This window comes from Buteo buteo, chromosome 9 (genome assembly GCF_964188355.1).
Source record: "Buteo buteo chromosome 9, bButBut1.hap1.1, whole genome shotgun sequence".
In the NCBI taxonomy this organism is placed as follows: Eukaryota; Metazoa; Chordata; class Aves; order Accipitriformes; family Accipitridae; genus Buteo; species Buteo buteo.
In genome coordinates, this window is record NC_134179.1 from 5165105 (window position 1) to 5177866 (window position 12762).

A 12762-nucleotide genomic window follows, 5' to 3' on the forward strand; every position below is an offset into this window, starting at 1 on the left:
GGAGAAGGGCCGAGGCTGCCCAAGTCCTCGTCCCATCTCTGCATTCACCACACTAGGGGGAATCAGCACTCCACGCTTCTTCCTCGAGCAGCCAGAGCTAAGAGCTCCGAGCTGGCCCAAAACTCTGCAGCCCTCATCTCCCCTCAGCTATGGCTGCAGAGGAATAGACAAAGAATACTTTATTGAGGCTGCTGGACCAGACAAGCCTCCAGCCACATGGTGCAGCCGCACACCTGCGTAACAGCCCCTCATGGGACCCCACCATCACTCCGAGAGAAGAGCAAGCACCACCAGCTTGCCTAACCCCAGGACCTGCCTCTACTGCCGGTCTTTTACTTCACCAGAGCTCAGACTCTTCCACAGTTGCTTGCCATGAGTCAAAGCTGTCTCCCTGCTGAGGGGCTGGGTGGATGATATGCGTGAGATGCAGGATCACATTGAAAGTGCTGTGGTCGTGCTGAACAGCACGATGTCCCTCCCCCACCCACGGGTCTTCAATGTCCTAGGTGCAGGCTGGAGACTTACCCATAAGGGAACAAGTCTTAAATCAAGAACCCAAACAAGTGGATCACATGCAGATTATGCTGCACAGAGAAGCTTTTAGGCCAGGGATGCTTTAAAAAAATCAGTTTATTTTACCTTACAAATGATAAATAATTTGTTTTAAAAAAAATCATTTCAAGTGTGTTTTACTTCATGTTGCAATATTAAAATACGTTTCCCTTCTCCCCCCTTAAGTGATCAATACAAAAATAATTGTGACCAAATTCTTTTTTTTTTTGTCAAAAATTCCTGTATTTTAGGCAAAAAGGCACATTGTGAAGGCTTTTCACCAGGAGGTACAGGGGCTCACAATGACCCCAACAGCCTCTCTCCCCTCCCTGCTTGCTCTAACTTGAGTGGAAGAGGACACAGGAACCAGGCAGCACTCCTGCAGTGCTTTTTGTCTGATGCCCTCCAGGTATATACCAGGGCCAAGGTCAGCTTCAGTGGTGTCCCTGTTTTACATATAGGGAAAACCAAGGCACAGCAAAGCAGTACAATTATCTAAGAGCTTCTTGTGAATAGCTGGCAGAGTAGGACATAAAACTGGACGTAGATGTAGAATGTTGTCTTCTTCAAAATGACAGTGCGAACCCACCTGGGATCATCCTCCCCCTCTTGCAACCACAATGTTATGATGGTAGTCACAAGTCTCTAGATGTTTCTTTCTTAGTAGGAGAGTCACAGGACCAACACAAAAAGTTGGGCCTTCACTAGTCTAAACAGGGATTAATTAGAGCCCTAATTACCAGCCCTTTAGGGGCAAAAGTCATTGCTGGGATATATCCCCCCATTATATCTTCTAGCCACAGGAAGGATATAAAAGCCAGCTGGACACTAGAAAAAGCTACGGGCAGGCTCTTGCTTTGGGTAGGCGTCGTACCTTCCTTGTTCAGGGTACGTGGTCCCATAGATCAGCTGTTTTCCCATTGGGAAATGCTGTTGTGTCACCAGGAGGTGGTGAAGTCAGCGAAGGGGCTTCTTCGGTGGCAGAGATGTTTGACAATGCAGGTCATCAAGACTATTTCTCTCCCTGCTCTGACAACTCATCAGGATGCGCGGGGCTGATAACTGATCAGAGCTGCCCCCTTTCACACCTGCTAACTCCAGAGCAGGGCAAAACTCCAGAGCAGGGCAAAACACACCCTTCCCAGTGCTTCACCCCAGCAACCCGTGTCTTCTGCTTCTTCCAGGGAGCCGGATCTCCTGGCAGCTGGCAGGAGAGCATCAACGCACAGTGAGCTGAGCCCGCTTATCACAGTATGAGGCAGCATCAGGTGGGGAGGGAGTCACAGGGGGCCAGAAGGAAAGGCACACACACAGAGCTCTCCTGGTACAAGGCACCACTGTGAACTGTATTCCTTCTTTGGAGCAGCCCGCTCCAGGAGGCCCTTAGCATCCTAAATGGTGGCAGGAGGCAGATGAGCTGCCCCTTGAAAAGGTCTGGCCTGGCTCTGCTAGGTCTCCTCGTCCCAGAGACATAGCTGCTTCTGCGGCACATAGTAATCAAAAGTGTAGCCCTTCTGGCAGCTGCGGATGCCACATTTGTAAGAAGAAACCTTGCCCCCAGCATCACGACTCTTGCAGTACTTCAGCATGCACGGGTACCACTCGATGCTCAGTGAGTAGCTGCAAATGCAGGGTTTCCAACGATCTGCACACAGCTTGCAACGCTGCAGGTCAGGGAGATCAGATGTCTGTGGCAGAACCTCAAACATGGAGCCGTCCACCCCTGCGGGAGAAAGCAGAGAGACGTTGCTCAGGGTGCTGCCGAAAGGCAAGGCCAAAGGAGAGAGCCACCAAAGCAAGCATTGCTCTCTCTGCACAGTCTCCAGGACAGTCGAGGAGAATGAGGTTAGACAGAGTGCATTCACAGGGGCTGTTTGGACATGAGTCTAAATAGGAACCATGGGAGAAGAAAGGGCCCTGGGGAAAGTAAGCCAAAAGATACACAAAGGGTGTAAAGAACATATTTCTTTGGGGTGATGGACCAGGTGAAAGGCTACCTTGAAAATACCTGCCTAATTAGGTTCACTAGGAGAACACCACCAAAAGAAGTCAGATATGCTAACAAATAGAGTAGTGCAATGTGACATGCAAGCAAACGATACACGTGCCTTATCTACCGTAAAGACAGCAAGAGAGAAGCCAAAATGATCTGTGCTGATCACCAGAAACCTGGCAGGACAGATCACAGCAGAGTGCCAACTTGCTAACAGGAGCAGTTGCAACAAAACCGAAGGAAACTTACCTTTCTCCAGCCAAAATTTGACGTCTTCTTCTCGGGTATAAATTGCTTCTTTGGCCTCTGCACAGACATTGTGGATGTGAGAGCTCAGCTGGGCCCCCTTGCTGAAGTTGACAGCTACATCCATGCTAAGATGCTCCAGGCCCCGCACCTCTTCAGCCTGCCGCACTGTCCTGGGATTTTTCTGCAGAGGATGAAATAATGAAAACTTGAATCCTGGTTACAACACATTCTTTATAGCATGTCACGATTTCGTGCCAACATAAGAAGATGTGCAAGTGGTTGTTCCTCTGTAAATGCACCTGCATCTTATCTGGAGGGAAGGCACTGAAAAAACTTCTTGTTGGTGCTGAAACTGATGGTAGTTTATCATTGCTCTGATTTGCCTGTGATCATTTCATAATGCTTTGTTGTGATGAAGGGTTCCAAATCAGTACTTACTTCACTGGGCAATGTGGAACAGGGATTTTCAGGGTGATTGCTCTACCCATCCACCTACCCTTTGATACAGACTAGGCTGAACTAAATCATGCCTCCTACTAGTATATTAGTAGAACAGGATCAATACTGTTGATGAACTTAGTTTAATACTGAGTCCCTCAAGCAGGAGGGGTGGTCAAAGGTGGGTCTAATAGCTGAACAATCGGGCAGCTGCCTGGGAAGGGTATCCAGACAGGACAGCTCTAAGGAACCCTGGGTGGACTGGAGGATGGAACTGGCACTGAAGCCAGCTGCAGGGTGTCTCTTACCTGCCGCAGCTTTGCCATAGACTCGCTGGGGATGATCTCGTTGCGGTGAAGCCGCGTGACAAAGCAGAGCGCTTGGAACTGGCTCTGGCCCCTCTCCAGCTCCCCTAGGATTAAGGCACGGAAGATCTTCACCTCCTGAAAAAGAGATAAATAAACAGAGTGAGAGTCACAGATATTTGGCATCAGCAGGGTGAACCGAGAAGTCAGGGTCAAAGAGGAAGGCTCCAGCCAAAAGAACGAAGTCAAAGGTCTCATACTTCTGCTACCCGAGCACAGGGGTGTAGTCCCAGCTTCAATCCCACCCAAAAGCCTGCAGCATAGTAACTGGTGTCTGTAAAGAAGTAAGGGTTTTCGCAATCCCACTGTGGCAAGAACAAATTGCTGCCAGGTCACATCCCACATCCATGGCTTCCTCAAACAACAGCTGGGGGTTTGTGTCCTTTACCAAGAAGGGAGGGAAGCCTCCAAGGAGTCTCATTTTGTTTTGTTAAACAAGTATCTCCATGCATTACTCAGGGCAAGCAGTCCCAATTTCCTCTGCTGCCTTCCCTCACTTGCTTCTGAGCAACCGGTATCCTGGAGAACAAATTATTAATTTCTGAACCCTACAGCATGTGGAACAGAAATGAAAGTCAAATTGTTAGATCCAGAAGGAACCTGTTATGATCAGCTGCAGCTGACCTTCCTTTCTGCCCAGGTCAATAATTTTGGCATTTTATATAGAGAGCTTCTGACATAGATGGTAGTCCGTCTCCAAAACCAGCTTGGAAACCAGTCATAGTTACCTCCACAGAGACTCACAGAATACCTTGTTCAATAGTAAAACCTCCCTACATCCTCTTCTGGCATAAATTAACACTGATTTCTATGCAGGTATCAATTCATCTGGCTTCGGGCTTCAGAGGCATTTGTACACTCTGTGGGAATCTGCCATCCCCTGTCTTGGTGTCAGACCATACTACTATAAGGGATGAGCAGATGGATCGGAATGGTGCCTCTTCCTCGGTATGAAGAGCAATTAATGCCTTTTGGCACCCAGCCACAGCCATCGCTCTTAATGTCCTCCACAGAGAGCTAGACAGATACTGGTGGCTATGGAGCAGCAAGCAGAAGCTATGCCAAGCTGCTAAGATAATCTCTTTCCTCCTGGCCTCCTAAGCTATACCTGTTGCATGGCTCATAAGCTCAGTTTCATCCAAACCTCTTTCTGCCCCAAGAAGAGGGGAGCCTTTCTCTTTTCTACAAGCTCTAAGCAGTGTCCCCACTGAGGTTTTTCTGCGGATTAGCTCATGCAGCCCACCATTTATTCCTTGCCTTCTCTTCCATATCCAGAAGAGAAAAGGGTATGCAATTCAGTGCACATCTGGACAGCTGAAAAACAGCTGCAATTTGGGATGCATTTCCCTCCCCAGGATAGGAGAAAGGATTTTGCTGGGTGCATTTGTTGACTGAAAACTCACCACAACAGCAGGACACGAAGGAGTTTTGGGAAGAAAGAGATACCAAAAATGCTTGTGAAATTACTATGGAATAATTATTTTTTTACAGCTTTAATGGGGAGAATTCTCACTGAGACATTGGCACCACTGGAACGACCCATGTTCCCATCTACATTTAGTCCAGCTGCCTTCCAGCTGATCTCTTCTGCTGTGAGCTCCCACGCTGTGCAAGGCCCAAGGATGAGTAGACTAAAACTGGTAGCTGACCCTGGCATACTCTTCAGCTGAAGATTTAAATTTAATTCACTTTGAACAATCAGCATTCAGTCTGGAAAAAGCAAACAGGGATAGCCGTGTTTTGCACTCAGGCTGAAAGCCTCTACAGGCAGGAGATTAAAAACAGTGCAGTACTTCCAGGTTGGAGGCAATTTTTGTAAAATGAGAACATGCTGAGCAACTGATTAATCCTTCTGATCTGCCTATTTAAGAATTAGCCTTCAGACACCCAACTCTTTCCTCCTCAAGGCTGATACACACGAGAGATTCACAGCTCTCGCTGCGCCCAGCAAACGGTCCAGAGCTCCCGACCGATCCCACACAGCTGCAGGTCCCTCGCTCTGCTTCCCCAGTCCAGAGCCCAGCTGCCCGCGCAGAGTCCAGGCAGAGATAAGCTCCTTCCCAAGTGGTCTCAGGTCCCAAGGTGCCACTTCCACACGATACAAAGACTCCTGGACTCAAGTGACTCTGTTCAGTGATGAATTCGGACAAAGGTTTTAAGTATGTTTTAAGTGTTTCCGAGTTCCAAGCACAGAGGAGAGGAAGGACCAAATTTGTGTCATGACAATGCACCAGTGGGGCAAAGGAACAGCTCTCAGGCATCAAGACAAGCATCGAGAGTCCCCCTCCAACCTAAGACAGACACCAGGAGCAAGCTCGGAGCGCACAGGGTCACCAGCCACTGCTGTATTGCCCTCAAATCACCTTATTGCACTGCCTCCAACTCCAGCCTTACTCCCATCACACCAGTGAGCAAGTGACCCAGGGCTGCTGCTCAGCTAATCTAAATATTTACCTGCCTATCTCTGTGTGCTTACTGATGTACGGGTCAACGAGTCCCTGTAAACTCTAGTAAAGATCCCTGCAAAAATCATCATTGAAAGAGCACATTGGTAGGTAATGGAAGGAGGGAAAGAAAGAGAAAGGTGGAGAAAGGTGGCCTTGCAGTGGGGGAGGTACAGCTGTAGGAGGAGAGAGCAAGGGGAAGACAGTATAGGTCAATGGGGTGGTGTCCCACTGCATGACCCACCCTTTCCTCCACCCCCAGATTCTCCTTTCTCAGAAAGGCATGGCCCATCTCCCTCATGTCTCCCTGCTCCTGCCCTTGGGCACGCACCCAGCCAGCCCTTTGCTCCCCACCTGCCTGCCGCAGCCCCTTCCAGCTGCATCAGAGAGGCTCTGTGCCCAGGTGCCTGGTCGGGTACATTAAACAGCTTGGGTCCCCCAGAGACGAGGTCATTTCTTCACCTCCTCCCTGCGTTCCCAGTGCTTCTGGCCCACATCCCTCTCCCAGCTCTGTCTCACTCCACGACATCTAAAGGAAGCAACTGTGGCATGAAGAGGGCTCCGGTGCTGCCTGAACTCCAGGTGTCAGGGATTTACAGCACATTTGTGGATACCAAGGGAGATGCACTGAAAAGACAGGAATGGTCTGGGTTTGCCAGCACCGAAATAGCCAGTGAGCCAACAAACAGCTTTAATCAACCTGTTTTGTTCAAGGAGCTGGCTCCTATAGCACGTGTTGTTCTGAAGAGAGAAGTCACACCTTTACCTGGCTCCGAGCAAACCCAACGTGACCCTTGCTGTGGATTTCAGAGCAAGGCTAGAACTGTGCTGCACGCTGGCCCATTTTCCGGGAGACACAAACCCCACAGTGACCACTCTCTCCCGAGCGAGAAGTCAGTCTCATCTTTTGCCCAGCCCTGCTTCACCTCTCTGTCTCAAAGCCTTCTTGGCTTTCCCTAGCTTCCCAGCTCTCCCTGCCCTGGCTATGCAACCTCAGGCGGAGCAAGAACTGAAGCTTGTCACATCAAAAATATGTCATGCTTCTCACACGGGAAGAGCCACTGAAGTTTTTCCTACTCAGAGTGCCTTTCCCTCCCCAGCCACTTCACCTCTTTCCCATCAGCAGGAGTAGGGTGAATCAGCGCCGAGGCGGGTACCCAGCCAAGGCAACAAACGGCACCTTTAATTCCGGGTTTCTGCAAAATTTCCCAGCAGGGAACAAGTCCCAGCAGAACATTGCCTTTGCAATGCGGGGACTCTCCAGATGAACTCATCATGAGGGTGCTGAGAATCCTTGGCCCTGACCCGCACTCGTGTGGTGGGTACAGTTACAGCTATTGTTTAGGTTTGGACGACAAACGCTTAATGTAACAGAAAACAACCAGTTCTGCAGCCGTGCTTTAACCATGGCACTGGAGGTAACCGTAGCCTTGGCTTTCACAGCAAGGCAAGAGCAGCTCCTCTTTCCTAAAGGCAGAAAAGAAATCAGTGCACCGAGCTCCCAACAGCCTGGGTTGCCTGCACCCACCAGAGGGACTTCCAGCAAAGAACTAGCCTGCAAGGAGGAGCAGTGAAATCATCAAACTTCTTCCCTCCTCGCACTGTCCTCAGCCAGCTCCTCCAGGGACTGTCATCTGGGGTGCGAGAACAATTCAACCTCCGTTTCTAGGGTTTATCCAGTAGAGACTTACAAGCCTGTGTGGTCTAGATCTGAGCCCAGGCTCTCGACTTCACATTGAGTGGAGCAAACCAGTTCCCAGGGAAATAAATTATTTCAATGCCTTCCTCCCCGCAACCCATTCAGCTTTCCTGCCAAATTTCTCTCCCCCAAGGACATCAGCGCTGCTGTGGGACCCACTTTTGTCTTTGCTATCGTACGCCTGCTCAGAGTGGTGGGTACATGCAAAAAGGACGCACTGCTCGGGGCACTGGGAAATACCGGCACTCCTGGGCCCAATTCCTTACGCTGTCAGCAGCCTTTGCTGTGGTCAGGGTCCTGCCTGCACTGCCCCAGGGGAACAGCTACAGCTGGCCAGAAAGTCATTGTGCTCCTACAACACAGAGAATCCACACTGGGGGCCCAGTCAGCTGAGTTACCCTGACTGGGCAGGGATTATGTTTTTTAACCCCTCTCCTACTGGAAATGGCTAGAGTGAAGACACTTTGGTGCATTGCCTCTTATACTCACGAATCTATACAGGTGAACTAAGGATGTGCTGGGAGGGGGGGAGGGAGGGAAATAAATGCACATTTTCAGGAGCAATAAGGTTTGACCCTGATTCTTACAAGCACTGTGCAGCCAGAAATCCCCACAACGCTCTGAGATGCTTGGAAAAACAAACTCTAGTTAAGCATCCTCATGCTCAGCACCAACAGCTTGAGCAATGCCTAAAAGTAACTGTCAGAGACCATTTTTGAAACTGAAGCCTACCTAACAAGTGATTTCCCCAAAGCCAAGGAGTCAGCAAAGGGCAGCTCTGGCCGGACGGCAGGAGTTTAGCCCTCCAGCCCTGTGCTCAGCTCAGCAGCCATCACGCTGCCTTTGCATATGGTACAGCTGCCGTCTACCCACACTTGAGCGATCAGTTCAAGAGAGAACGTTTTTAAGCACTTCACTACAGCTCAAGGTAACAAACACCACCATGTTTTAATGAGCCCACCCCATCCCTCCTGCCCTCCCAGAGGGTGCTGAATGACCCTCCTTTTATATTTTTGGCATCTCTACAGAGAAGAGACTGCTTTCCAAACTACATGGATATCATCTATCATAGATGCCGTCATCTTCGGACAGATGCCTTCCTGTATCACCTGGTCATTTAGCACCTAACACAATGGATCCCTGGCAAAATTCTCAAAACACCACCCCAGAATGTTACGTAACATCAGCTTTATTAACAAGGAAACTGAAAGGACTGGCAGTGCAAGTGTTAAAATACCATCACCCATGGTTTCTCTCCTGTGTTTCCAACACTTTTCCAGCAATCAAAACAAAAAAAAAACAAAACAAAAAAACCCAACTTTTCTGGCAATCAAAAGGAAAAAGAAACTTTTCTATATCTTTGTACTGACCTTGGAAAAAACCCACCCACTTTGTTCTCAGGCCACTGTTTAACAATTGGCAAGATCATGCTATTCAAATTAGACACAACATTTACGGTTGCTGTCCCCCCTCACTCTTTTTTGCAATACATTTTATGCCTGACAGTGCTACACAGGAAAAGAAGAAATGTTTTCATCACATTCTTTCAAACTGCAAGAACAGAAATGGTCTTCACTACTGCACTTCCCAGAAAACATCAAGTCCCAGTTTGGACTCCCACTGACCAGTTTGTGCTGCACTAGAGAATGAGGAAAAAAACCTGGTGTGCTCTGAGGACATGACTCTTTCATGTTCAGCTCTGGAGGGGCGGCAGGAGTGGAAGAGAAATGTAAATCCCACCTCTGTGGAAGACCCAACCACTGCTCAAGTCCCACCCAGCTTCCACCAGTGTCAGAGCAGAGAAATGAACTGTGATCTCATTAAAACTCCTTCCTTCTCCAGCCTCTGGTCTAGCAGCAACTCCTTGTCAGCAAAGGAAAAAAAAAAAAAAAAAAAAAAAAAGCCTTTGGACTAACCCCCTGCAGTTTAAGCCAGAGAAGTGGAAAAATCATTTGTGCAAAACCCCAGCATCCTGGCCACAGCATGACCACACAACCTAGCTTGGGAAAGCCAGATCAACAACCCCAGCTGCTTTTACCAAGGCTAAGAGCCTCAAGACCTTCTCTCTGGAGAGAAGAAGTTGTGTAATACTAGAGAGATGAGCACCAGAGCAGAACAGTGAATTGCCTCCATGCAGCCAGAACAGGTCAGAAGGGGAAGCCTGGCCAGGCAGCTGCCTGCTCACATCATTACTCACTGCACCGCAAATTCATCTCTTCAGTCCTTTAAGTTTTTCTGGCTTTTTTCAGTTATTTTCCAGCAAAGCCATGAAACAGAGAGAGCCAGTGCCCAACTGTTCTAGAACTGACAATTAGGAATGGACTTCTGCAAGTCTGATACTTGCAAAGCCTTCCAGGGACCATCTCCTGTGTAGTTCCAGCAGGAGCTGAGGATGCATGGAGCTAAGAATTTAACATACTGAAGTCAAGATACCTTCAGAGAACCTGTACCCAGAAGCAGCTCAACTATAATAAGGATGAGAGCAAGAGAAGAGCTAACATAGGCTCTGTTGGGTTTGTAGATGAGATCACAGAACAAGCTCCCCTCAAGAAGAGCGGAAGCAAGTGAAGAATGCTGAAATGACCAACAGCTCAGGACACCAGAAGTCCACAAGTCACATCCCTGGCTCCCAAAAGGCCTACCTAGAGGATCTGTAATGAGCTTGGATTTCCCTTGACCACGAATACACTGTGGTATGCAAGACTGCAAACTGCAGGCTTAAGAGCCCTCCCTCCCTTCCTTAACTTCCCTAGTGTGGTATGTCTTCTTGGAATTTTTTTTTTATGGGACTGCTTCCTTGCACGTGTGCTGGAGTACACTGAGCGTGCTGCCACATCCAAAATCACCAAGGCTTCTGCTAACATCTCAAAAAGAGGTGGGCTTGACCCTGCACCCTCCAGATGGAAGAGGGCCATCTGAGAGGCTTGCAAGAAGACTGGGACCAAAGAACACAGCTGAGAGGGAAAGAGGCACCAGAACAATCCCTGGCAGAAGGCTCCAGGGTTCACAGCAGGTTGGGACACACCACCTTCCTATCTCATGGGTTTCAGCTTCCTCCTGCCACAAACCAAAGTCCACCTGAGCAAACAGTCTGAACGGAGCGTTGGAAGAAGATAACACTGCCATGCTACCCAGACAGCTCTTCCCTGTGCAATAGCAAGTTTGCTGCATCCAGCCAGGCTTGGCACGCTCTGAAGAACGCCATGCTGGCCCTGAAGCTACCATCTCCTGCTGAGAAGCTTGGGATCTTGGGCTTCAGCTCAGCAAGTATCACCTCCCTGCAGAAAGGCCACCTCTCAAGCACTGCGCTGGGAGGAAAGGCTGCCCTTACAGGAGGGCTGTCGTCAGGCCCACGGACAACTGATGGTCAAACACTTCCCACACCGCAGACTCACACACGTGCTCCCAAAGACAGCAGGAGTCCACTTAAGGAACTAACTGTACCCCACCTGTATTGTGGGGAGAGATGTCCTAGTGACAGAGCAGAGCACAAACACCCCTATCCGGGAGTCAGGAACCGGAGCTCTCCCCACCGCACAGAGACTCTCCTGCCCTAACCCTGCTCCATGCCCAGTTGCTGCTGAGCCTGCCACGCAAAACTATGCTACTCGCAGCTCAGCAAAGAGAAACAGAGCTGCTAGGGTCGGCTGGGCGCGGGGGAAGCTCTGCCACCCACGCCACTAGATTCTTTTACCACTTACTTTCACCACAGAGGCAGCCCGGGTTACAGGTGTAACGCCAGTGGGGACAGCAGCCTGCCTAAACGGCTTGGAGCTATACGAGCGAGAAGAGACTGCAAACAAAGACCCCAGCAGTGCTCGAGGGTGGATGGACCCTTCCCCACACACGTACAAGGACCCTCCGTTCCTCAGAAATGGTTCTGGCTCCTGGACCCTCAGCCAGGGTTTTCCCAGGCTCCGAGCGGGTCCCAGGTTCGGAAGGACCTTGCGTTCTCCTATCGCCAGCGCTCGCCCCACAAAACCCCCCCCCCACGCCGGAGTCCTGACCCGACCCTCTCGCTAAGCCCACCTGCCGACCCGCGAGGTGCGAAGGGCCGGAGTTGCCGAGCCGCAGCCTTCGCTCGCCTACAGCTCGGCCGGGAACCGCCGCGGGAGACCGGCCCCGCGGGACACGCCGCGGGTTGCCCCTCCGCTGCCCTCCTCGGGGCTGGGGGACCACGGCGGGCGGGGGACAGGCGTTCAGGGCGCACGTCCTCCCCGGGGAAAGCGGCGCGTCCCCGCGAGAGAGCGCGGACCCCCTCGTCCGTCCCCCCCCGGCACCTTCCCGGGGGCTCGCTGGGCACCGCGGGCAGCGACGCCGGGGCGGGAGCCCGAAGAAGCGTCCCGAAGAGCCGTACCTGTCTGAAGTCGGCGGTGAGGGTGACGAGGGCACCGTCGGCCGTGCGAAGCTCCAGGCTGATGCAGTCGGAACCGCTGTCGGCCTGCAGGCTCTCCTCCGTCACCTGCCCGCCGGGCAGCCGCACCCGCACCCGCAGCTCGGCCCGCGCCGCGGGGCCGGGCGCGCCGGGCAGCGGGGCCAGCGCCAGCCAGAGCAGCGCGGGCAGCGCCGGCAACCGGCGCCGCGGGCCGCGCATCCCACAGCCCCCCCGCAGCCGCCCCGCCGGGGCCGAGGCCGCGGGCTCAGGGCAGGGCCGCCATGGGGCGGCGGGCAGGCGCGGAGCGGCGGCGGCGGCGGCGCGGCAAGGAAAGCGGGCGGCCCGCCGCGCCCCCGGCCCCGGCCCCGCTGGGGTGGCTCGGCGCGCCGCCCGCTCGCCCTTTTCATTCAAGCCCTCGGCGGGCTCTTCCCTCGGCCCCCCCCCGCCCGTCACTTCCTTCGCCGGGCCCAGGGACCGGCCCCACGGAGGCAGCGCGCCGCCCCGCCGTTAAAGGGCCCGCGCCGGCGGGGACGCGGAGGGAGGGAGGAGGGAGAGAGGGCGGCCGAGGCTCCGCGGCGCTAAGCTCCGGCCTGAGGCAGCGCCCCCCGCACGAAGCCCGCTGCCTCCTGCCCGCGGGGCTCCGCTGG

At 52.1% G+C, this 12762-nt stretch overlaps 1 protein-coding gene across 1 annotated transcript; it reads right to left on the reverse strand.

Moving 5' to 3' along the window:
* Nucleotides 1-612: 612 nt before the first annotated feature.
* OAF (out at first homolog) lies at nt 613-12548 on the reverse strand. The gene is made up of 4 exons (XM_075035036.1): nt 12098-12548; nt 3541-3675; nt 2795-2975; nt 613-2275 (listed from the first exon to the last, which is right to left on the reverse strand). Exons 1-4 carry the CDS (start codon nt 12332-12334, stop codon nt 2001-2003), a joined length of 828 nt encoding a protein of 275 aa, XP_074891137.1. The 5' UTR covers nt 12335-12548; the 3' UTR covers nt 613-2000.
* Nucleotides 12549-12762: the final 214 nt, after the last annotated feature.